We start from the raw sequence: 26,291 nt of genomic DNA on the forward strand, positions 1-26,291 counted from the left end.
CTGCCTTCGCCCAAGGATGGATGGATGGATGCTCTCCTTCTAGCCTTGTCAGCCTATGGCTTAACCTGTAACGCCACCTATTGGTCAGGGGTAAAAAAGACATTCCCATCTACTACAGACACATCATAATTTTACAGTAAGCATTTAAACAACCCACTTTTTGTCTCAGCATTAATGTCAATGAGCAAGTATTTGACTGTTTTGGCCCCAAAATATTTCAGAGATTTGTTTGCTGAGTTTAAGATTGATAGTTCTCTCAGATTTACAGGAACTGGTCAGGTAATGGTGCCCAGAGTTCATACCAGACAAAATGAAACATAAGTTGAAGACATTTCTTTTTTCCCTCTGATTTCAATTAATCAGCATTATTTTAAAAAGTCTGATCAAAACTGCCAATACTTACATTCTGCATTTTTATTCACATAATTTAAAGGAATCTTTTTGTATTTTATTGTAAACTTTATCCTGCATGCTTTCATTTTTTCTTCTGTTATGTCTTTTCTGCTGTTTGAATTATCACGTATACTTAATTAAAGTTGTCTGGGGTGTTTCTATTTATTAAATTGAATTAATTTAACTTTATTGTATTTTTTTTTTACATGTTTACATGTTTTACCTTTACCTGTAAAGTGCTTTAAAAACACGCGTGGTTTTAAATAAATAAATAGAAAATTGTTGGCTTGCTTACTATCATAAACACAGCTTTTTATGATGTTTTAATCCCATCTCTGTTTCACGCAATTCTGCTTGTCGTTAACTATTTGAAGAAATATTATATTGTATATTGCCGTTGTACTATTTAAAACCGAGGTTTAAATCCGAGCATATTTAGACCAGTGGCTTTACTTCTACATGTTGTTTATGTGTCTGTACCTGTTTTAGTGTGAAGGTCTCAGCGGAAGTGTGTGTTTATTGCTGCTCCGCTGACGGCTCACACAGACAGGGAATTCGCTGTCAAGAGGGTGGATGCCTAGAGCTGGTGAGCGATGCTTTGATTAACTTAACGTGTACTAACATTTTTCTAGTGTTTTGCTGAAGCCGTTTGGTTTCTCCTCGGTCACGGTAGGCCTGGCTGTTGTTAGTCTGTGTTGCAGCCCCACTGGGCCGCTTTCATTAGCTTGTGCTTTCTAGCAGCGCTTACAATCGTGTCGCAGAGAGCTAGCTGGGTAGCTATCGCTAACTCGCTTAGCTATGAAGCTAGCCTGCTTAGTACCGATGTAATGGAGGTGCGTCCATTATCGGACGCGCCTCACTGTGACATGCTTTCCTCAATTTCTCGTTTTAGTGGAAATCTTACAACCCCATTACCACTCGGAGAAATGTTTTCAGAGAAGGCTGCAGAACCATGTGACACATTTGTGGTGTACAACCCCAATTTGATGTCTGCTGATGAAGCGCATCCGCTTCGGCTAGTGAAGGAGGAGCGATTGGCGCTATCAGTTATTTTTGTTGTGACCGCCGCTGGCTTGTATCTGCGGGCGATGCTTCAGATTTAATCCGTACCTTGACACGGTTTAGCCGCGGCAGTGCAGGTACGACAGGAGAACGACTTAATGAGCTTTAGCATTAGCAGCGACCTGGTTTGACTGCATGTCCGATAACGGATCTGGGCGGTCTTGGTTTTAAGTTATGCGTTGCAGTCGGTAATCACCCGCCGTACAAAAATGGAATGTAGGTTACCGCGAGGCAAACGGGCGACAGAGCGTGATTTACCGTCGGTGTTGACCTGCGGCGTTTAGGGAAAGTGCAATAGCTCGTTAGCTAGCAGGCGAGTGTCTGGTTGTGTGTAGCCAGTAGGCGACTGTCAAAGACGGGGATGCCGCGGACCCAGTGCTGGGCACCTACCGCCTGTGTGCACCGTGGCGTTTTCCTGTCACTCGCTTTTCTAATGTTTGTCGTGTTAATGCACCGATGCCGCGTAAAGACTTTCCGGCGACTCTGCATTTAGGGCGTTAAAAGGCCGTATTAATAGCTGCGACATAGTGTTCCCATGACTCTGACCATGTCGTCCCGGAGAGTTTCGGTGAAACCGGCTAACTGCGCTTGCGGGGATTCTGTTACACCTTCCTGCTAAATAATGATCGGGTTTTAAAATAACCCCTCAGGGACAACCAGACTAGTTAGTTTTCTGTCTGACTGAGGAGCCAGGTGTGTTTTGCCGTTGCATTACTAACCAGTCGTTGAAGTTTTGTTTAATACCGTGTGGAGAGCAGTAATCGTATAGAGGTGTTGTAATCGTATCCTCTGGTGGATTTCAGAGAAACACGCACATACTGTGTTGTTGTGGTCGTTGGGCTTTCGGTACATGCACTACGGTATCAAGAAACCTGTCTATTTCACCCATCTCTTAAGGTTGAGTGTAAATAATCGTACTATGTGAACACACGATCAGTAACTTACACAACCACGGAGATGTTGGTAACGTGGCTTTATATAGGCTCTACAGTACAGAGGAGGTATCTGAAATTGCATTAATAAAAAATAACGTTGCCCCACTTCTCTGGAGGGGTGTAGGCATCCAGTCTAGCCAGGTGTCTGTCTTTTAACATCATGTGGAATGTGTTCCTTGTTTTTGTTCTGGCCCTGTAAAAAGTTAAGTAGAAGCAGCTCAGAAGATTAGATCAAGACTACAGTCAACGATTGCAGGTGTCTGTGCATTGATTGTTTGAAGGAAATATTTTTTATGTTGTAAGAAGGTTTGTCATAAGCAAACCCTCTGCTGTCTGATGGAATTGGAAAGTCGGCCTTTATCATGATCGTGTTTCATATTTTACTGGGAAAATGCTTGTTGTAAGCTGAAGCAGGAATCACATTATGTTAGCGGGCTCCTGTGACTTTTGTTTTATTCTAATACAATGGAAGAGGTGGCTTTGATTTTTGTTGCCTTACAAAGCCAGCTATTATTGCCACACTGAGAAATGACTGACTTTTCAAACTTTGTGTTGTGTTGAAAGTTGTTTCCAGTGATAGGGCTGTGTGGATGTTACTGATGTTTGTTAGGAACCTTTAACAGTTTTGAACTTAAAGTAAGCACACACATAAGAAGTTGGCATTCATGGTAAGGCCATTGTTCTCTTTTGGCTGACTTGTGCAGGCTTTGACACCTCTCACTAAAACAACCCCAGACTTCTGTGTTGACATCTGCCACAGCTGTGTCACTATGGAAATACGTGCTCTGCTCTGCAAAATTCCTGTCTCTGCTTCAACTAATTCTCTTCAATAGCTCATTCAACTGTGTGCCTGAATGGTCATAATAGTAGCTGGACTAGTACTAAGGCTCCAGTTTTTTTTTTCTTCTGTTGTCAGTATTTGTCAACACGTGATATATCCAGGACTGACACTTTTCCTTAGTCTAACATTGAATCCGGATGCATGTGTGAGGAAGTCGACATACAGTCACAAGATTACTGTTTGTGCTTGCCTCGGGTGGAGTACTGGTACTTCAGACCTGAATGATATTTCCCTAAACAAAAGGAGCTTTCTAGTGTGTCTGTGGCTGCACAGTAGATTATACAGGTAAGTGTTACAATGGAGTCTCTGCAGGGGGAATGAGTAGATAGCTCAGAATATGTTATAATTAGGAGTTGTTTTGTTTATTGATTGTTGCTTTATTCTCCTCTGTTGGATCAGACCGATCAATTGAACATTTTTCATTTTGTTCTTATTTAGTGTTCATGCATTTTGTTCTTTTGTTCTGTGGCCACCTACTGTGTTATTTCTGAGTGCTGAGATTTTGCCAAAGCTGTCGTCTTCAAGATCGTATCAAAGAAACAAAAGATGTTACAGGAAGAAATTTAAATGTTTCCTTCAGGTTGTGACATCCACCAGGACTTCTTGTTCTAGATTTATTCTTAGTTGGGTATGATTCGGTTGGTTATGCTTAAATTTGCAGGAAATGTCAGGAATTTGTCAACTTTTTCATACTTTGAAATTTTGGCATCACATCAATATCCATCCTAGAACTCGTACATAAAGCTCGGTAGTTACTGCACAGTTAACGTCAATCAGACGGTCTATTAATTGTAAAGAAACCATCTCTCCAGCATTGAAAACAAGCCAAAGTATGTATATTATTGTGCTCTCAAGAAACGGTATGCTTTTATCGCAGTGATTCTTTTAGAAAAATTTGGAACTATAGACCTGTTGTAAAGTTTTGTGACACACTGGCTTAGAGTCTTTAAAGTCCAGATTTGTAACTACACTGGTATTTGCAAGCACTTTATACTGATAGGGATACCCATGACGTTTATGGGCTGCTATAGTCCAGGAAAAATAAAAAAGGAAAACAAATAACTCCTGTTAAAATGGCAAAAAGAAGGAAAAAAAGAAGATACAGAATAAATTCAACACAATGAAAGTACAATTTTGGTTTTGTCAAAATTAGACCCAGATATTCTATCAAAATTGGAGTCTATCAAAAAGAAAAGTGTAAAATGGTCTGTAATACTCAGGCCATGTTGTCTGCTTCTGACCAAATTACAAGCAAAGCATGTTTTGGACACGGTTCCTTCATCATGTTAGATAATATCCACCTTAAACATGCTTGCCGACAAGTGTGTCACAGAGATGCAGGCTTATGTGTTTTCAGTTTGTGCTGTTTGAGAATTTTTTTTTTCCCCTCAGATGCACAAAACTAACAACACTATTTGCACTAGTGTGTGCAAATAGAGCATAGATGTGCTTGTTCTCCAACAGGGGATGTTTAAGATCTACATGTAGTCCACTACTGCCTCTTCTGCTGCTTGGTACAGCTAGTCAAAATAGGCTGTTTTCTATGCAGAACTGAATAAGTTGCCAGCCCACATAGTGAAGCAGCTACTGGGTCTACAGATAAGGGGGAGAGGACCTGTGGCATGGGAAATCTCACCCTTGTCTCCTGGGAAACCAGTTTAGTCTTAGTTTGTGGTCAGCTATTTGCCCCTCAGTCAAATGTTCCCAGTGAGATGCATGACTGCTCATGCACCCGAGATGATCAAATATAACAAGAATCAAGGCTACCAGGAAACTCTCTTGTAATATGAAACTTAGCTTTATTAATCCCTGCCGGAAATATTTCGCTTCTGCTTTTCCATGAGCAATTCAGAAGTGAGGGTCTGCAACCAGAAAGCAAATAAAGATTCTAACAAAGACTTCATATGTTGTTCAAGAGCATTTCTGCACTGACTCGAACCATGATCAAGTGTAAAAGTCTGGTTCCTTAGTCCACACCATATAATATATCTGTCAGTGTATTTCATTGACATGTATGTCAAGCCATCGGTAGTAAAGGCAACCTTTCTATCTCTTTTGTGTGAAGAATTGTAGTAAAAGAGTACTCATAAGTGCTTTAATTTTTTGCTGTACTTGATTTTCTTTTGCTGCTTGTGTGACCAGACATACATTTCTGACTTCTGTGACACCTCCATGTGTTGTCTCATTGTGCCTAAAGTGGAAGAATAAATTCTTACTTTTGTCCTGGCTAAAAACACAACTCCCTGGTGGCTGGCATGCAACACAGCCTGCAACCTCAGTATACAGTCTGCTCAATATAGGCTGAGGGAAGCATTTTCATCCCCACAGGTTGCCGCCAGCCTTTCATGAATGGAACTGACGTCAGAGCCTTTCATCACAGCTCTCACTTGTTGAAACCCACCGGTTGGGCACACTAAATACGCTCTATTGTACAGCGTTATTTGGAGAGGATATCTGAGCTTATTCTGTTTGCTTACTGTTGAATAGTAAAAGGCATTTAGGCTTTGTGCAACGGCTCAGATTAGATCAAATCAGAGGTAACTCTTAATGAATTGGCATTCATGTGCTCATGTCAATTGTCATCTTCACTCCCTTGGTGAGACTTTAATCAATTAGCAAAATATGTTTTTTTCATGTTAGGGTGTTGCAATGTGTTGTTATAATTTGATTATGCACAAGTTGAGATGTCCGTTTGCATTTGTGACACAGACCTGTGAGTCCCTCAAGTATGTCCTTTGTCAGAGTGGCCTGTCTGCTATTTTTATTGGAGCCATAAGCTACTTACAGTGTCTGTTATGACAGTACAGGTTAGCCTAATATTATCCAGCCAGCTGTATCAGCCTCTTAACTGATACTTAACTGAGTAGTAGGCTTTGTCCTAACTTACTCAATAGTGATTTGTTTTAGCAGGAGGAGCAGTTTCACTACTCCTTTAAAAAGAGTAGAATCTGCAAAAATACAGTTTAGCAGAACTGACCTGAGTGTCTTTAGAAAGTGTGTATTTAATCCAAACCACAAGTAAAAAAGTGGGACCAAAACAGGATTAGTTATGGGAACTAAACAAAACATTGCCCAGAACCTTTAGAACCTGTGGTTGCCTGCTAAATAATTTCAGGAGAAACACTACACTGACGACAGAAAATCTATTCTTGCAGTTAATATTAAATCATAGCCAAGGCCTTTATTTTCCTCTTCCTCTCACAAAGTCATGCAGCTGCATGTGCAAGCGTGTGTTTTTTTTTCTGTGTGCTGGTATGAGGAGGCCAGCGCTGCCACAATACTTTCCTTGTGTTCCATGGGCAAGAGGAGCCTGGCTCAGCTCCTGTCACACAGTTGCTCACGGCACTTGTCCTGTCATTTGGACTGACCTCCTCAACCTGTCTGCTGATTCTCAGACTTCACTGTGACTTATCTGCTCTGTGGAATGTCTTCAGTGAAGCTTACCCTCACAAATGTGTATCCTGAACTTTGCTTTCCAAAACTCAATTAGTAAATTTTTATATATGGACTTGACACAATTACATGACATTTTGTGTATACATTTTGAAACGTATCATTGGTTCCTCTGACCTGCTTTTTTGTGATCGTTTGAACCCACATTAAGAGGGTTCTGGGGAGATGCATTCCTTTGCTTCATTGGCAACAGATGTAGAGGAGAACATTTTTTTACTTTGAGCTGAACCTTTTGGAGTGTCTAAAAACAGTGCAGTGTGGACTGTAGGGCAGCTGTTTTACCCATGAAGGCCGAAATAGACTTCATGAGAGAGCTAATGTCGGGCCTGTGGCTAGAGCATCAGAGGGCTTGTGTTTGCCTCACAGTGGCAGATGGATAAGGAGCTGTCAGCATGGGTAACAGCTGCCCTATCCACAGCTATTAAGCCACCTTAGCTGTGATGTGACAGTCACACAAATACGGCTGAGTATCCAAAAGTAACTGCCGTTGTTGGTGCCATGAATGGCAGTGTCCTGAAGGTTCCATAAGTGGGTTTGTGGCTGGGAGGTTGACTGGTTTATTATGTTAAATTTGTTGGGAAATCTGTGTTGGGAAAGTGAATAAAATACAAGGCAAATGCTTTCAATGCACAAGTGGAGCTGCTGAGTTGCTGATGTACTGAATGCCATAGGCATCGCAAGTGTTAATATGTGACAGCTCGAAAGCAAGCCAGATTAAAGTGGTGAATTTAGATACATAATTAGTGTAATTTCTTCTTGTGAATTCTCCAAATGTTTTTTGTTTTGAGATTCATAGATTAAGTTAATGAAAACTACAAAAAGATATAACATCATGAAACCTCGCCAGCATTTTTGGCGCTTGTCACTACTCCTTTAATAAAGGCCCTTCTTTTTTAAATTGGTGTTGGTAGCTGCAGTTGTTTGCACAGACAGGTAAATCATGCCCTGTGCTATGATTTACTACATACCCATACCCAGTGGCATACTTGGTTTGACTTTTTTGTTACTGGCGACAGAGAGCTTGCTCCAGGAAACCTAAACCCCCTTCCTGTTGAAGCCGAGCAGCTGACATGTACGGTGAGTGTGGAAGTGGAGCTAACATTAGCTCAAAGCAGCCCCTGGTGGAGGAAGGACATTAAAGTGAGCTGGCACAGCTCCAGTGCATCCAGAGGGACGCTCCCATCACATGTGTTTGTTTGGGTGCAATCTCTGATACAGTGTGCCCTGCAACAAGAGGCTGGCAGCCAACAGAGCCACCTCGAGAAGCCAGCAGGCCTCATTAATATTCATGCCATGGCTCTTTCTCCTGGGATAACCTCTGCTTATGGAGTTTTTTGGGCAGGAAGGGAATGTACACCACTAACACTCTCTAATAATGTTACATGGTTTAATTGTATCTGCCTGGAACAAACGTGAATCAAAGCAAGTAGCACATTGTTTCCCCCAAAATATCTGGCTTTGTTTTTTGGGCTGAATCAACTGTGACTCACTGCACTTAATCTGTTGTTACTTTAGTGGTTACCAGCCATAGAACTACATATGACTAAGCCAAGGTTTTTACTTTCAGAATAATATGAATCCATTGCCACAGGTTATGTCCGAATACTATACTACGTATTATACCAAACTTTATAATGTACAAAATCTTCTAAAGTTTCTGTAATATAGAAAAATCCATGTGATTTAGCATGTTTTTAACCCTAACCCTAACCCACAATAGTTAGTTCTAAATATTTCCAGGTCTTCCACTTCATTCTTCATTTGACAATAGTGTCAGTTTTGGTCCCTGTGGTGTAGTGGCTTCACTGACCTCATTCGTGTTCTTCCAAACATGATGAGCATACTCTATTCCTATTTTCCCACCTATCATTAAACTCAAAAGTGTGAGAACTGGAGTAGTTAGCCCCAGGCTAACTAAGCCCAGGTTTCCAGTTTAACTTGCAGAAGCTAATATCCTGTTAAGTACGTCAACCAGCAGGCATTGTGGAGCACCTGGCAGGTTGTCACTGTGCCTGTAATCCCTGGGATTTAGAGGTCTGCACTGTTGCACTAGTTAGCTTCTCTCGACTGTTTCAAACTGTCAAGTTTACATGTGTCTGTTGTTGCTTAGCACATTCTTCTTCATGGAAAGCTTTGTTCTAGGGCTGTCCTCAACTACAGAAAAAACAAATTTACATGCCATCTCTAGATTAACAGAATTGCCTGCAGTTTACAGAGTGTTTTTGACCTGCTAGATTTACTAGCTTAAATTAATTCTAAATAAACACAAAATGATAACATTTACTGCATATTAAATAATTTTACCCTTGTTATTTTGTTCTTAAATAATAATGACAGACTTGGAGCAGACCAGCGTGCTCCTGCTCATATTAATTTATTTCTTAAAATAGCATCGTATCAGCTGGTGATCCCAGCGCAAGAACTGTTGACAAATTTTGCAGACAAGTTAGCCTGCTGTTTTTCGATGATATGGTTTCTATGATCTTCAAATGGCCGTTTGATTTTCTTTCCATCAGTTTTACCAACATTCAGCCTCCCTGACCACTTCTTTGACATGGTGTCAGCTGAAAATGACTCTTACATCTTATAGTTAGCATTAAAATGTTAAGTTAGACCTAGCACTCTAAAGGCTGTACGACAAAGCGAGTTTGACATAGCCAGGTTTTCTGTGTGTATGCTGGCTCCAAAAACCTAAAATTTAAGTCCGAGATAACAGGCATTGTATGGTGGTAATCCGTACTTTCTAACCCAGGCTTTCTGCTTCAAACTCTGTACATTCACATAAAAGAGGGTGTTAGCGCGTCACGTGGCTCCTCTTCCACACAAAATGGACCAATCACGTGCCACCTACTTCAATCAACAAACATGGTTCAAGAGAGGGATGCTGGCGGAAAACTGTTGTCCGTGTGTTAATATATTATTTTACTCATGAATGCAGCCCCTTATTTCTAAAATGACAGCTGCAGCTGGAAAACTTCATGTGTTTGAACCCGATATTGAAGAAGTGGATTTATGTTGGACACAGTCCCGTAATGAAGGATATCATTTTAGCTTTTGACCATATCGGAGTGAAATAATGTTAATCATTGAATGTTCTCTGTAATATATAGTGATAGACCAATCAGTTTCCTAATCTGTGTTCCATTAGCTGCAGTACCAGCAAAGTAAACATTTTTTCTATAAATCAAGTCCTACCTAAATCATCATCATAAATCAGATCCAAATCTAAAAAAAAAACAACAAAAAAACATATTTATTTGATTTCTGCATCACCAGCTCAATACATGTTGGCTTACTTAGCAATGCGGTGCATACAGTGTATAATACTTAACCTGTACAGCTTCAATCAGCAGGATTAATAATGTACAGCTAAAGTTTGCAGATATTACATTTTCTCTCAGCTGAGAATCTGTATCTCTTATAGAAAAGATTCAGAAAATAATTTGGTTAACGGGAGACGCCTCTTACTGCCGATTTAAATCTGAAACTCTGATCATAAGCTGCTCTGGACCAGGTTAGCTCTGCCGCATAAGTTAGCAAAATGAATGAGCCAGGTTAAATGGTTGTATTTATATAGCGCTTTTATCCAAAGCGCTTTACATGATGATATGTCACATTTACCCATTCTCACACACATTCACACACTGATGGCGGGAGCTGCCATGCAAGGTGCTAACCACAACCCATCAGGAGCAATTAGGGGTTCGGTGTCTTGCTCAGGGACACCTCGACATGAGCACAATGGGCCGAGGATCGAACCGGCAACCTTCCAGTTACAAGACGGCCACTCTACCCACTGAGCCATGCCGCCCCATGGTTAGAAGAGAGCCACCTTCATGACGCTGAAAAATGTGGCTTTATGCTCAACATATGATGCTAGTTTACTAATCTCACGTCGTAGTATTATGAAAATTGTTTTGAAAACACGTCTCGTTTCAGGTAGCCTACTCCTCCCATTGTCAAAAACAATGAATCCGTCCCTCATGACAGCATCACCAGTAACCGTCCAACCGGTGAGAATTTGGATGAGAGGATATCAACCAACCAGCTGACTTGTCAACCTAGAGACTACAGCCTAATGTCATTATCTTTGAACCAGAATTTTCCTGCATTAAAGAATTTTTGGTGTTCCTCAAAAAGGGTTTTAGTCAGTGCCAAAATGCATAAGAATACAAAATAAATTTTTAATCAATTTTGTTAGTTGGGAAATGCATGGATTTCTGTAAAATGAAACACAGACTCATTACCTTTACTGTATGTGGACTGGTCATGCCTATCATTAAGCGCACTGACGCCCCACAGGCCCACTCTGATGCAGAATCTAATTGAACAATTGCTTTAGTCATTTTTCAAGACAAAAAAAAACTGTGGGAAATATTCTCAAATTGCATCCTTTTGAAATTAGAGGATTTCTAGATTTTCTTCATCATATATTCCTGCAAAAAATGTATTTGGACTGCAAAATAGAACATTTAAAAATGCCACATTTGCTACTGATAATGTCATGAGCATTTTTTTTTGCATTTCATGGGCCAATGATTAATTAGTGAATTGAAAATAGTAATTAATATGACATAGCCAACGAAACATTTTTTAGATGTAAACATTTAACACTTTCAGACCAAATGCAGCAGCAAGATTAAACTCGGTTAGCTGCAGTGTACAGATGTGTGATTGTGTCTGTAAGAGGATAACTTTTTAAAATAATAAATGAAATATTAACAACTTTACTGTGATGCGAGAGTTAAAAATGGGAAGCACGTCTCTCTTGTCCCTTCACGAGGAGGTCAGTATTTTCCCTCGGCTCTGTCTCTCAACTCAGTGGCCCAGCACAGATAAGGGTGGGCTGATTTTTGCTGGGCGTACCCCTCTGTTTGTGAAAGGAAGTGAGGTTTGAAGGTCAGGAGAATTTTGGCGGAGATGCGTAATGGAAGCTACTACGCATGCAGAGCTACTCCACAGCTTAAACTACAATGACAGCATGCCGGATGGTGTTATCGAGTTTGGGATTGTATTTTCTTTCCAGTTGGTTTTCCTGACTAACCCCAAAACACAAAAGCGTCCAGTGTGGTGCTACAAGATAACATAGTGTAAATGTTCCACCAAATGATAGCTGAGCTGTGTTGGGGAGCTGTGTGTCTGAGAGATGAGTCTGTCAGATTGATGTTTGTTGTTCCATTGATTGTAATATTGTTGGATGTGGGGCTATATCAACTTTAGTGCCTAATACAGCTCGGCATAGCAAAGGAGCAGGTTTAGTGAAGACACCATCTGGCCTAGAGTATAACTAAAAATTAGAATATTGTCTCCATTGTGTTCCAGAAATGCTTATCCCTGATAAATAAATGCAGACCCAGTGTATTTCTTTTGGGTGTATGGACAAGGCTGGAAGACTAATGCTTAATCTTCTGAGCATTTTTTTAACTTAAACTTTGATTAACACATCAGCTTAGTTTGCCTGTACCAGTTTAGATGACTGTGGATTAGTATTGTATTTTGTACAGCACTGTGTTTAGTCTTAAATGAGACTTTGTGAAATTGGTTGACCGTGACAAACTCATCTTTAGTTGTCTTTGAGTTAGTTGTAGAAAGAGATGGAAGATCAAATCCCCTCTGATCTCGATGGTTTAAAATATTGTATTCTCAATCAAGTGAAAAGGCCAAAGGAAGACGGAAATGTCACACAGAAAGAGACTATTGTAACTCCTACTATGTGTAGCTCAACAGACCCTGCAGTGTCTTCCAACAATGGTTTCTTGCAGGAATTTCTCTCTGCAGCTGTGTACTGCTAAACCAGACACTGCCAGAGATTCTTTTCAGAGACGCTCTCTGTGAGGTATGGTGTTAGTAATCGTCTAGAAATGTACAAGCTTAAACCACAGCTCTTTAATAAACTGCAAGAAAATATTACCAATAAGTTTACAGAACCATGGCTGAAGTTCTCCTCTTCCAATCAGAGCAGCAGAATAACAGTTTCTATGTGTGACTAGAACAGTTAGTACTCTGAGAATTGTAAAGAGGGTTACAGTTTGCTACATTGATACATCCATCCATTGATACATTTGGTAAATGTATCAATGGATGGATGTTAGTGCAGCTAAACAAAACTGAAACAAGTTGTTGTATATTTTGTGTTAGTCTGAATGTTTCTCAAGACAGAACAGAATTGATTGTGGCAAGTATAATAATTTATACACAGTTTAATAAACAATGTCTGTGTTTGTTATAGATTACACTTGCAAAACAAGTTGAGTAGAACTAAAGGAGATGTGTTTGAGACTTCTCAAACTGTATTTGTAAGCCTAATGTAACATTTATCTTATAAGAAGAGTGTGTGAAGTGGGGTGAAGGTGAATGTTTTGACACAGATCAGCTGTAAGAAAAAGAAACACTGCGCCATTTCTGGTCAGGAATCAGGCCCTGTTGTTCAGTGTACAGTGCAAATCTACAAAAATGCTCAAACGTGTTGGACGTCTGTTAGCTAGTGGTAAAATAGTGTTCATAAAAATTTGTCAGAATTAGCACTGATGCTATTATTGAATCCACAATACCTATTTTCATGCTGCTTGCATTGTGAAGTAATGCTCAGGCTGTAACCAGTGTAACCAGCCACTGAGGTTTTTTCAATACTAGAATATGAATTATTTCTTGCCCTACTATTTCCAATGGCATATTGTTTGCCTCATCATACTCCTGCCACTCCACATAACATCCAGGTGTGTCATTAAAATGTTGAGCATTAGCAGCAAATGTACTGGTCATTCTTTGAGTGCAGCTCAGGTAGTTTTGGGTCGTGACAGTAGAACATTTGAATTCAAGCTCATCCTTCCTCTTTGACATAATGTTAAACCTTTCTTCTGTCTGTCTGCTCTTTCCTCCCTTAGGAAATGACCTAGAGGCCTTACAGATACATTTGTGCTTTTGTCGCTCTAATCTGCATCCGCAGAGAACAGCGAGATCTGGAAGCACATTTGTTTCCGCGGTGAGTAATATCTACCTCAGCCAGCAGACGGGAGAAACCAGGAAGCTGCTGGAGACTTCATACAGGCAGACAGAGCTATCAGCTGGTGCTTGCTCACTGCCTGCCGAGTCCTGCTATATGAAGAGGATTTGTGACGGACTGGATCTGTCTGCCCTTCGCCTCCTACTGCTCCTCTGCCAGCCACTGCAGTAGACAGAACGAAGCCACATTCTCTGATTCCAGCAGTTACGTGCTTGTTTTTTTTTTAATTGTCATTTTCCCTCTGTGCTGTTGAGCAGTGTGTCATTTTCCTTAGATCCAGTTTTGCTTTTAGCTTTTAAAAGGATTTTCCACTTTTACTAGTGCAGGCCGATGTAGGTTTATATATGTACATACATATATGTATATATACTCTGTAAACTGTATAAAAAAATGATTTTTTTCCATATTCTGAAGGAAAGTTAATGCACTTTAAAACTTGGCTGTAGTACTTTTCTTCCTCTATTATGATCTTTTTGTTTGAAGCTGGAAACAGAGAATCTGGGGGTGTGTCTTTGTTGTTTTTGAAGCTGGCTATGACGAATCTGCAGCAGGGCTGCATGTAAGCATTTTACTCAGCCTGCCAGTTTTTGATCACCCCTCTCGGCCTCACCCTCTTCTGTGTTGCCCCTCTAAAAGACACACTGCGATGAATCTTTGGCAGGTGGAATCCTTGAGCTGTCTTTCTATTTAACTTGAACAGTTTCAGGATTGTTGGAATTGGTGTTTTTGTAAAAAGGATAAGAGTACTCTGCGGAACGAACGACAAACGGGAGCTTCCGGTGCTGCTGCACCACCTATGTATTGTTGTAGTGCGCAGGAAAGTAAAATGGACTACAAGCGTCGCTTTTTGCTCGGCGGGTCCAAGCAGAAAGTGCAACAGCACCAGCAGTACCAGATGCCTGAGCTGAGCCGGACCCTGAGCGCCTCTCTGGCCTCCTCTTGCTCTGCCTCTTCGCCCATGGGCACTGGGGTGGGCATGCCTGGCAGCTGCCACCCACCACCTTCTGGCGCTACGACCGCTGTTGCCGACATCCAGCAAGGCATCTCCAAATATTTGGATGCCCTCAACGTATTCTGCCGGGCCAGCGCCTTCCTCACAGACCTGTTCAGCAGTGTGTTCAGGAACTCTCACTATTCCAAAGCAGCTATGCAACTGAAGGACGTGCAGGAACACGTCATGGAGGCGGCCAGCAGGCTGACTGCAGCAATAAAGCCTGAAATCGCCAAGATGCTGATGGAGCTGAGCGCTGGGGCTGCCAACTTTAAAGACCAGAACGACTTCAGCCTGCAGGACGTTGAGGTGGGTGTTTACACAAAGTCACATACAACCTTATTGTATCCATTTGCTGAACTTCTTTATGCATGAGTGTGTCAAATTAGGGGCACTTTGGGAGAATGACTCTGTCTCATATTTTTCACAAAAGAAATACTGACATCCACATTTACTCTTTGCGTTTCTGGAGAAAAATTGTCAAGCTCACGACCTGCTACAGTTGAGCACCACATACTTTATCATTTTCATTTATCCATGACTCGTCTTCTCAAAGTGGTGCTAAGATGCTTAGCTGCTCTCTGTCAGAGGACTGGCTCCATGAATCAGTGTTTCCTGGCTCAGACAGGTTTCTCACGCCCAGTGTTAAGCTGGTGTCAAGATCTGAGGGTGAAGTGTGAAAAACACTGAAGGTATGAGAAGAAAAGTCATGTTTTGTCACTCTGAATACCACACCATCTTTCCACAGCACTGAATTTGCTGATGTGCAAATGTGGAATATTGTTGCTGAGGTGTTCTGAGGATTTGGAGACTGATGCACAGAATAACCACAGGCTCAGCTGTGATGTGGGAATCATTTGTCTTGGTTTTAAATTCTTTCTGCATCTCTCTCTTTCCTTTTCTTTGTTGTTTTTGTCCTTTTGTCTGGTGCCACACTTGATTCATGATCGTTGGATGTTTTTTTTTAAACAAAACTTTCCCTAGAAGTCAAAGAGGAATACACTTGCACACACACAAGGGTGTGACACATTGGTCAAGCTGTGGTCTGCACCGTTCTCACACTAACTGGGTTTGCATTTCCACACTCACATCTTTAATGCATACATGTGATCAACAGTGTTGAGAACTTTGTAATATACTAAAAACAACATAAACAATATTGCTAACTGTAGGCTGAGGCAATGAGTTGTCACTATAAATAATACCAGTGTAGGAATCCCATCCCCTTTTGTACTAAATGTATTCTCTGTTAATCCCACTTGAAACATGGGTCAAGAGGTACATAAAGGCAAGTTAGATAACTCAAACCCCGAACCTTTTAGATTGCAGCATCAGTGTGAAATATGCACCTGCGAAGGTTCAGGAAACAGTGATTCCAAAATGAAGAGACTTCACAAGTGCCTGTTATTAATTAGTTAATGTAAGTTCTGGTGTTTATCATCGTTATTCCAGTTGTTGGTTTTGCTGTAATTGTTCTGCTAATAGACGGCTTTCTTTGTGATGCCCTCGGCAGCAAGTGGTCGTATTTTCATCTGGGCACCACAGTCAAGCTACACGCTAATCCTTTATCATGTAGCATGTAGCGGGTACACGTCAGCGGCCAAGACACTGGAGGGACTGCAGAACCTCAGTGGATGTGGCTGAGCCCAAAACAGGAAACGCTTTTGCACCGCAGTCGGTAAATCTGACTCTCTGTGGTCTTGGATATGCACAGATGAATATTAGAGGAAGCCCAAGTCTGTGAATGTTTAGACCACATGGCTTGGCACTCACATTTAGTGTCTGGCCCCAGGCATAAAGGGTACATTTGTTAAAGCATAGAAAGAAACACACCAGTCCTTTACAATGGCCTCATTCCAGTGTGTTCATTGTATTTAAAAACACCTCATGTACACAGTAATATTATCCTGGTAGAGTGAAGCATAATGTGCCATGTGATGAAAAAATGATGGACTTTAACAGCCCAGTAAGTAAAACATTTGATTACTAGTGTATGGCACTGTAGATAGTTGTCAGACTGGAGTTGACCGCATGGCTGTATGGTTTGGTGATGAGTCATCTATTGCCTGGGTTTGTGTTCTCGCAAGCAGTGCATTGTTTTTGTATAAATATCTACACTACTATCTCCCTTGGTTTTGGAAGTCGAAAACTGCCCTGTGTGCGTACAGAAAAAACTTGTTTAGACTCAGCTTGTGATAATTGCAGCTAATTTCAGTCTGTCTCTTACAATGTGATGTGTTTGTGACTGTAAAAGGGATTTTCCTTAGCCTGCATGAATCAAGGAATGCTGTTTGGCAGCTGGATGTGTTATGAGGTCTTCAAAAAGAACCAAATGCATTTTTGAGTTTGGGGAGTTGTGGTATGTGAGGCTTTTCCCCCTTCTTTCCTTCACTCACGTCTCTTTTTCCCCTTGCTGTCATTTGCCCCCTTTTTTAGCCAAGAGCCCCAAAAGTTCAGGTCAGTGCAGTCTACAAAACAAACCACTTTCTTTTTTTTCTTTTTTTTTTCCAAAACGGAGTGCAGTTTTCTGGCTGCTCAGAATGACTCCACTGCCAAATATGCATGAAAATGTCACGGTTTGTTTAGAGGCCGTTTGCCGAGCTTGTAAGTTTAAACCACAGTGAGGACCAGAGGCAGACAGAGATGTCCCCACAACCAGAGAAACCTTCATGGTTGCTCTAGTCAGACAACTGTATAGGCAGTCTCAAACTCCTGCACACTAGAAACACTGGAAAAACAACGCCTTGGTCTTCAGCTGTTCAAAAAATCCTGCCATATTGGTTTTTTTTTTTAGAGTTTTTTGTTGGTGTGTTGATGGTGTGTGATCCTTAATCTAAAGACATGATCCAGTTGCAGTGAAACATGTTTCTTACATGTGATGTATTTATTGTGGGAAAAGGAAAAAAACAGGATGAAACATGAACAGTGCATTTGAGAAAGTGCTGAAAGCTTTGAGTTTAATACAGAACACGAGCAGAATACAACAAATGGAATTTAATGAGATAGATTTAAACCTGGTTGGAATAGGTTTAAAGTAAGTAAGATTGGACTAGTGACATTTTTGGGTGTTCTCCTGTTTCCAGTTCAGACCAACATGGAAAAAGGTTTTAATAAAACCTACAGAGTTTTGACCAGGGTTGTGTCCTTGTTCTGCTTCTATCTAGCACAGGCACAGTATGATTGGCCATTGCCACTTGGTGGATCTAACAAGCCAAGAAATGTAGCAGTGTGCATGAAAAAGAGTGAAAGCTGGCTAGCATGGATGTGAACAATTCAGGAACTAAAATGCAAAACAATCATTTGAGAAGAAAAATTTGTTTAAGGTAGATGTCAACACAGTCAGGAGTTTCCTTGAGGACATGGAGTAGTCTGAAGAGTGGACACAATGTAGCTGACATGGAGGTTCCAGCACATGCAAAATTTTGGCCATAAAAGCCTCAATTTGGTGGCCTCTGAATGATTAAGAAGTCGACAAGTATATTAAATTAGGGTGAAATGCTGGGAGTGTGTCCACTGAAGGTGTTGATAGGACGGTTTTCACTCCAGCCCAGCTGAACCTTTTAAATAATAACCCAATTTAATCCAAACTGTGATTTTATTTCCTAAACTACACTCAGAGATCAAACCCAGAATGACTGTAAAGCACTGCAGTAAATCAGTGTTAGTTTGGAGAATACAAGCATATGTAAGTCACTATTTCTGAGAATCTCAGAGGTCAGGACTATTGTGATGTTCCTGTTTCTGTGAAATGATTGTGTAAGAGGGAAGACCCAGAAAAAGAAATGAAAAATAAAGGCTGGGGAGCCAGCGATAGATCAAGCTTGACCACTGACATTAACCGACTGAGGTAGGCTGCTTGTTTTTTTTCACAGATCAGACAGCGGTGCTGCCTCACCATGCGACCATCTGGTTGTTATTACAGCCTCGCACTCCCCTTCCCCAGAAAAGGTCTGGATCTCAACAACAATGCTTTCCTAGATTTGGTGCTCTGATAATGCAGGTGCTCGCAGAAAGTAAAAATACAAATGTTGATGATTGATTCATGAGTCGCCTCGTTGGGTTGTGAGAGGGGCCAGCATCGGCTTGGCTCTGCTGCACTCTTTATTTCTCATACTTTCCATGACGGTGTGGGATAGTGCGCAGCCAATCACATGTGTTATCCATTATCTTGTGCTGTAGCCATGTCCTCATTTTTTTTCTCTTGCTTAGTTATTGTTGCCTTTGTAACACTTAGAAGTTTTTGATCTTGTCGTCTGCTTATGCTCATGTTGTTCTGTTATCTTCGTTAGGATACGCTGCATATGGTGATATCAGCCTCATTGTCAGGCCATATGTGTCTTCTGTTATCTGTTATTTGCAAAGACACTAAATCTCCATTGACTGAGTTCTGATTAGTTGCTCCGCGTCAACAGCAAGAGCAGGAATTTCTCGTCTTGTGCACTCTGGATCTGAGCCTGTGTTTATTAAGTCTCACAGCATAAGTTGGGAGTAGACGGAGAGCTAGGTAGTATATCGTTGTACTTTATACAAGGTACGATAGGTCCGACTTAAACTTTCACAGCTGTTGTTTTTAGGGCTTTAGGGATGGCAGTGTCAGCTGGTTGGTCTGTCGTTTAGATCAGTTTTTGTCCTGATTGAAACAGATTGATTGCCATGAATTTCTGTACAGATATTCATGGTCTCCAGAGGATACGCCTTACTGGTTTGATGTTTTCCCCCAGTGCCACTATTAAGGTGACTGTTATATTTTAAAGTGAAATAGCTTGATGTGACTATGCACCACTTGGAGGTGAATGGTTTAATCTTCAGCATTGTGCTGTATTTTAAAAGCCTGTTATGTTATCCTTTGTGTCAAATCTTTATCTTTAAAGTAAACAAAACTGTCAGATAAATGTAGTTGTGAAGAAAGCTCAATATTTCCCTTTGAAATGTAGCTGAGTGAAAGTATAAAATTGCATTAAATTGAAATACTTAAAGTGCGAGTAACTCAAAATTCATACCTGAATGTACAAATACATGACCTGAACAAATGTGCTCAGTTAAATTTCCCCTCTGTTTAAATGTTTTGACAATTATTGGATGGATTGCTGTGGAAATAAAATTCAGATTGATGTTCGTTGAAAGTATGAAATCTAAAAAGTGTTTTGTTGCTTGAGCTGTCATTGAATGCCATCTTTGGTTCAAAAATTTGGTTCGCCAAATATTATGCGTGTTCATGACCACATATCTGCAAAAATAAGGACTGTTCCATCAGTGTCAGCTGTGCTTTGTGTTTACAATATAAATGTAAGCATGCTAACACGCTGAAGTAAGACAATAAACATACCTACTATATAACAGAGTTGTCAATATGATCACCTTAGCATGCTGACATTAGTTTTAGCCCAAAGCAGTGCTGGACCTTAATACAGCCTCTAAGAGAAGCAAGTGTGGCTCTGAACTCTTTTTCTTTCCTGTCCAGCTCCAACACTTTGTCATTTTTGTTGCATAATGAGGTCACCATCCATCATTAGACAGAATTCTGACTCAGAATCACTGAGAAGGCTCTTGTATGTTATATGAAGAAAATGTTTTTGCTTATCCTTTTTAGTCACATACATATCACAAGACCAAGCAGACACAAAGACACTTGGTATCAATCCTATGACCTTTTGGGTTTGACCTTTAGGCTCTCTGACTGGCTGTTCTTGTAAGGAGGAAAAATAGTGCAACAGTTGTGCCTTCTGCTTGCTGTAGTGTAACTTTTCTATCTCTGAGTGCACTGACTCAACAAACATATTTATTTGTATAATTTTTATGGAGATGTCCAAAAGTCAGTTTTTGCTTCTTTCTGTTATAGCAGGGTTTAGCTGTTGCTGTCCTCATAATTCACAGACAAATTCTAACACTTGGCTTGCTAGAGCAGTGGATATGGAGGACAGGTTGAAGTAGGCATAGTGGAGAGCCTTCTCAGGAGTGGCTCATGTCACGAAATTTTTCCAATAGCATGTTGACATCTAATCCAGAGGTCACAAAAGAACCAAGATGAACATAAAAAAAACAACAACTGTAGATCTCTTTGACTGATGAGTCAAAGGTGGAACTTTTTGGAACATTTGATGTAAAGCTCAAACTGCACAAACACTTCACAAGAAGAACATCATGACAACAGTCCCAACATGGTGGTGGTAGGGTGATGGTTTGGGGCTGCTTTGATTTCGTAGGACTTGGATGACTTGTCATATTTGGTGGAGCCATGATTTCTGTTCTCTATCAGAAAATCCTCCTGGAGAATATCCACCCATGAGTTCATGATATGAAGCTCAAGCACAAATGCTTTATCCAGCATGACAATGACCCAAAGCAAACAAGCAAGTCCACCTCTGAGTGGCTCAAAAAGAACAAGATGAGGTTTTGGAGTGGCTTAGTGAAAGTCCAGACTTGAATTTAATTAAGATGCTGTGGCAAGACCTTTAAAGCGCAGTTTATGCTTGTAAACCATATAATGTGGCTGAATTAAAACTATTCTGTAGAGAAGAGTGGGCCAAGATTCCTCCATGGCAATGTAAAAGACTGATCACACGCTATCACAAACATTTGACTGCAGTTGTTGCTGCCAAGGATGATGCAACAAGTTATTAAGCTTAGGGAGGCAATTTTTCACAGAGATGATCTTTGATAAATTGTAATTTCAAACTTCATTTTGTGTTGTGTGGATTTTCTCTGTCTAATATTCAAGATATCTAAATATTATTTTGATGATCTGGAACATTTGAGTATGAGAAATATGCAAAAATAAAACATTTCTGTAGGGGAACAAGTACTTTTTCCATGGCACTACATGTTATGTAATATGCATACCTTTTTCTTTTATTTTTTAACTAATGTAAAACAGAAAACGATTCTTGTGCAAAGTTAGAAAGCGTGTCATCATAGACCCCAGCTGAGTGTGTCTGAATATGTTGTTTACAATACTCTAACCCAGTGGTTCTCAACCCTGTTCCTCAGGACCCCATGTCCTGCATGTTTTAGATGCTTCCCTGCTCCAACACACCTGACTCAAATGATCAGCTCGTTATCAGGCTTCTGCAGAGGCTTGATAACGAGCTGATCATTTGAATCAGGTGTGTTAGAGCAGGGAAGCATCTAAAACATGCAGGACATGGGGTCCTGAGGAACAGGGTTGAGAACCACTGCTCTAACCAATGTCTGCAGCACATGCAGCAGAGTATTCATCACTGCTCTGCAGATGATCGCTCAATAACAAACAGTATGCATGGTGGATATACTGGCAATACCAGGTTAAATTTAATATTATTTTCAGAATTGTGTTTTGCCTTTTTTTTTTTTTTTTTTTTTTTTACAGTAGACAGGAAACAGACCAGAGTAAATGAGGCTCAGGAGAGAATCAAACTGGTCATGTGATTTTATAGTTTATGGTATGTGTCTTGTGACACCCCAGGACTAGTTAGTTTTGCTTTTTGCCAGCTAATGTCCAGTGGAAACAATGGTCTGCCAACCACTAAAATCCGCTACATGGAATAACAAAACGGTAAATTGAGGCAGTACATTCCAAAGTCATGGCTCAGGCGTTTCAGAGGACGATGGATTTGCCACCACCTCCTGTTTTTGTAGTTGTTATGAAAGAAACGAAGCTTCCAAACTGGTGGAGGTTTTGTGCCTTAAGTCATTTCCAGTAGAGCTTAATTTTGGTTTCCACAAAGTGTGAAGTTGAAGAATGACAGTGGCTGTGTCCTGTTGTCCCTGTCTACCATCTACAGCAACAGCATATTTCTGTCTTCACAACTCAGCCTGTCTCTTGAGATATTTTCAGCAGGTACCTGAAAAAGAAAACCCCGTGACCATGTCGGATCCTGTGGTGTCCCGTTTCTCTTATTTTGCTAACTGGACAACAAACTGCCTCTAAGCCTGAACTATTCTCCCAGCAAACAAAAACACACTCGGACATGCAGCTCAGTAGATGGGGAATGGTATATGTCAACTTAAAATGCTTGGTAAAACACAGTGTGTGTTAACTGTAATTAGAAGTTTTGCACATTTCTGAAATTTGTGTGTAAAAAATTTTAAAAAATAAACAAGGAATGTAAGTTTCTTTTGTTGACAGAGCTCTAACAGAACTTGCTACAGTTTTTCTGTATACATAGAGAGAATAGACCCTTTGTGCTTCTTACAGACACTGCCATGTATATTCAATCCAGTGTGTTCTCATTCTGTTCTCTGCTTGCAAATACGAATACATATTTCACTTATTCTCACATGTTTGGTATCTGTTTACAGCACACGATTCACCAAAAATGTGGACGAAGTCTTGCATGTTTGGTTAGCTTAAATCGGCCCAGACAAGATGTTTTATTTTGAAAGTTGTTGTATGTGTTAAATTGTCCTTCATCACATGGGTTTGGCTCTCAGATCTGTGGCGTAAACTGAGCTTTTTATGGTATTTGCTGTGGTAAACAGTTAGGAAACATGGTTTATATTTCTTGGATAAGTTGATTATGTTGTGATCGAACAAAGATGTTATTCGTTCATTATTTATGTTCTTATCAATAAATGGATTGGTCAGGTGACAGCCTGCTGAAAATCGTGTGTTTTTGTTTGTGGGTAGACCACAACAATTTAATGGTGTGACACAGTTTTACCAAAAAGTAGTATATTTTGAAAAATATTTTTATGAATATGCTGCCACTAAAACAAAAGCAAATGTTATGCCTGCACAACATGCTGTACCAAATTTTGATTAAAACCAGACCTTTCACGGGTGCTGCACTTTTCCTATCAAGCGTAATTTGCATTTACAAAAGAATGTGCAAATATACAAAATATCAGACTTAGGAAGAACTAGCTGATAAGGTAGTTAGTCATTGTTTGACATTCTGTTCTGTTAAAAAGAGTACTTTGTTGGTAAAAGGTGCACACAGTGTTGATTGTTCATAGTGGAAACCACTTAGAGAAGTGTGTGAACATTCATGTTAGGCTCCCAGCCTGGGGGTATCCTTGTTGTTTGGTGTCTAAAAAAAGTCCTAACTGAGCAACTCCACTCTTTAATGATGACTGTTGGGATATTTTGTAACTGATCTCTGTTGTCTCTTTCCAGGTGCTGGGTCGGTGCTTCCTCACAGTGATGCAGGTCCATTTCCAGTTTCTATCACAGGCTTTACAGAAGGTCCAGCCCGTAGCTCAGTCCTGCCTGGCCGAGGCTCTCGCCCAGGCCCAGGAACGCTGTGCCAACGCCCGCTCCCAAAGCTCCGACCTCGGGCCCCTCACAGAGCTAGAGGAAGCTTCCCGCTCATGGAAAGGTGCAGCTGAGGTATGCAGCCACAGCCCCAGGTCTCTTCTAGGTCTGGGTCTTGGAAATGTGGTGAAAAACCAACTTGTTACACATTCCTGAGAAATGCCAGCTGTTTGATTTCTAGCCTCAATTTCCTATTTCGTCTTTTCTGGCATGTAAGCTTGTCTGTGAACTTGCCTTTCTATGTTTCATCCCCCTTTAAACCCCAATCCATGTAAGGGAGGCTGTTGTGTAAGAGGACCTATCTAATCCGCAGGCTAATCAGTCCCCCTGGCCCATTTTGAGCTTTGTTGTATACAGTGAGGCAGAGAGGAGAATAGTGGGTTGATTGATCCTGTTAAACACTGGCATGCAGAGTGTTAGCCCTGGAGGGAACTAGGCATGGATAGACGAAGACAACCAGGACCACACGTTTCTATTTTTTTATCCAGAAAACCTGCCCTCGTTGTCCAAAGTGTTATCTGTTGAGAGTTTTATAATCTAAAAAGAAAATGCCCCTGCATAACCTGTAAAATTTCCCACTATAATTGTGAAAAACACCCATTATTATTCTCCTAAAACATAAATCTTGAACATGCTACATTTTATTTAGTCTTCCTTACTTGCTGTGAGCTTCTGCTGTAGTAGTAATGTAGATGTTCCTGCTGTCACCCTGACCCAGAACTGTGTTGTGTGCTGCTGTCCTCAGGCCACAGCGAGGCTGAGGGAGAGGGGCAGGGACGGCTGCCTGGCAGGCATCCAGGTTCAGCAGCTCTTTTGCTCCAACAACACCACCATCCCTGAGCACCAGCTGAAGGAGCTCAACATGAAGATTGACAGTGCTTTACAGGTACAGTCTCAACCTGTAGACCAAGCCAGAGACCTACAGCTACTGTTGTTCCCATGGCTTTTACATTTACAAATGTCCTGAGGCATGTTTATGAATGAAATGGACTTTAACTTTTTGTTCAATTCTTCATGGAAATATCGCCTTTCAGTTTAAGTACAGTTTTTATTTAAATTGAATAATGTAATGCACCTAGATAGGGCCATTGATGGAATTGCAGTACAAAAAGAGGTTTAAAATCAATAGACATAATATATTAATGTAGCTGGCCATTTTTTTCTCTCTACCCAGGCCTATAAAGCAGCATTAGAGAGCCTGGGCCATAGTGAGTACGCACTGAAGGCAGGCTTTCATCTCAACCCCAAAGCCGTGGAGACAGCCTTACAGGTGGGTTCCCTCTTACAAATTCACATTTCAGTCAGAAATGTCAAAGATTAAGACACAAAGTTCAAAAGTTAGACATGTTGGTTCTTTTAAAATGGACATTTTATTGTTATCACACCAGATGAATAAAAATGGACTGTTTTGTCTCTATGTTGTCAGTATTTTGTCTTTGCTGCCCTGTGGATTTTGCATTTACATGTTTGTATGTGTGTGCAGGGCTGTTGCAGTGAAGCGGAGGCTCAGCAGGCAGGCAGGATGCAGACCACTTCCCAGCCCATTCAGTGTGAGCTGCCAACCATACCTGTGCAGATCGGCTCACATTTTCTCAAAGGAGTGTCCTTCAACGAGTCAGCGGCTGACAACCTCAAACTGAAAACGGTACTTTGAAACTGTTTTCTATGTTCTTTACATGCCACAAATTTTATTTTCCAGGAAAGTATAAACTATTGTCTGTCACAATTGTGCTGTTCTGAAAGTTAACAAATTCCTTTATTTTAAAAAATTAAAAGAATATTTTGAGGTATAACCTTAGCAGATTAATGGGCTAGTGAACTCTAGTTGCTCTTTTTTTTTTTTTTTTTGCCCCACTGGTGTTTTTAGTGTAACATCTTAAGGTGTTGATGGCCCACCATGTTTTGTCTCCTCAGCACACGATGCTGCAGCTCATTAAGGAGGCACTGGGCCAGAACGGAGTGACCCCCAGGGATGACTCTCCTGTCACTGAGGTCCTCAACCAAGTTTGCCCATCTAGTTGGAGGGGGGCCTGCAAGACAGCTGTCCAGCTGCTATTTGCCCAGGCTGGCCTGGTGAGTACAGATGTTGAAGACCAGTGTTAATATGACCTAAAAAGGCAGTGTTCAGTGGCATTTGTCAGTTTAATTCCTTTTTTCATAAATATTTCAAAAACATATTGGAGAAGAAGGAAGTAAAATTTTTTTTTTCTTGTAATGTACTTTATAAGGCTTGTGAAACTTCCTTTTTTAGCACTTAGCTCTTGCACTATATTCTAAGATAAACTGATCTTGTTAACTTTCATCATGACAGTGTTGTTGATACTGCGGAACAGTGAATATTTGGTGGCATGCTGATGGGAACATGCCGGTTGTACTTCTGC

At 40.7% G+C, this 26,291-nt stretch overlaps 1 protein-coding gene across 2 annotated transcripts in view; it reads left to right on the plus strand.

Moving 5' to 3' along the window:
* The first annotated feature begins 865 nt into the window (after window positions 1-865).
* Window positions 866-26,291, plus strand: part of garre1 (granule associated Rac and RHOG effector 1) — a 35,402-nt gene continuing 9,976 nt past the window's right edge. The window contains exons 1-7 of one of the 2 annotated variants that reach the window (XM_022197607.2): window positions 866-979; window positions 13,569-14,987; window positions 23,773-23,985; window positions 24,656-24,796; window positions 25,085-25,180; window positions 25,394-25,555; window positions 25,825-25,983. In XM_022197607.2, coding sequence (XP_022053299.1) covers window positions 14,484-14,987; window positions 23,773-23,985; window positions 24,656-24,796; window positions 25,085-25,180; window positions 25,394-25,555; window positions 25,825-25,983 — 1,275 coding nt within the window. In that variant the 5' untranslated portion in view covers window positions 866-979; window positions 13,569-14,483. Of the gene's footprint in view, window positions 980-3,367; window positions 3,517-13,568; window positions 14,988-23,772; window positions 23,986-24,655; window positions 24,797-25,084; window positions 25,181-25,393; window positions 25,556-25,824; window positions 25,984-26,291 lie in introns of those variants that run through there. The other variant, XM_022197686.2, reaches the window with a different exon arrangement.

The sequence above is a fragment of the Acanthochromis polyacanthus genome, chromosome 2 (genome assembly GCF_021347895.1).
Source record: "Acanthochromis polyacanthus isolate Apoly-LR-REF ecotype Palm Island chromosome 2, KAUST_Apoly_ChrSc, whole genome shotgun sequence".
NCBI classification, from domain to species: Eukaryota; Metazoa; Chordata; class Actinopteri; family Pomacentridae; genus Acanthochromis; species Acanthochromis polyacanthus.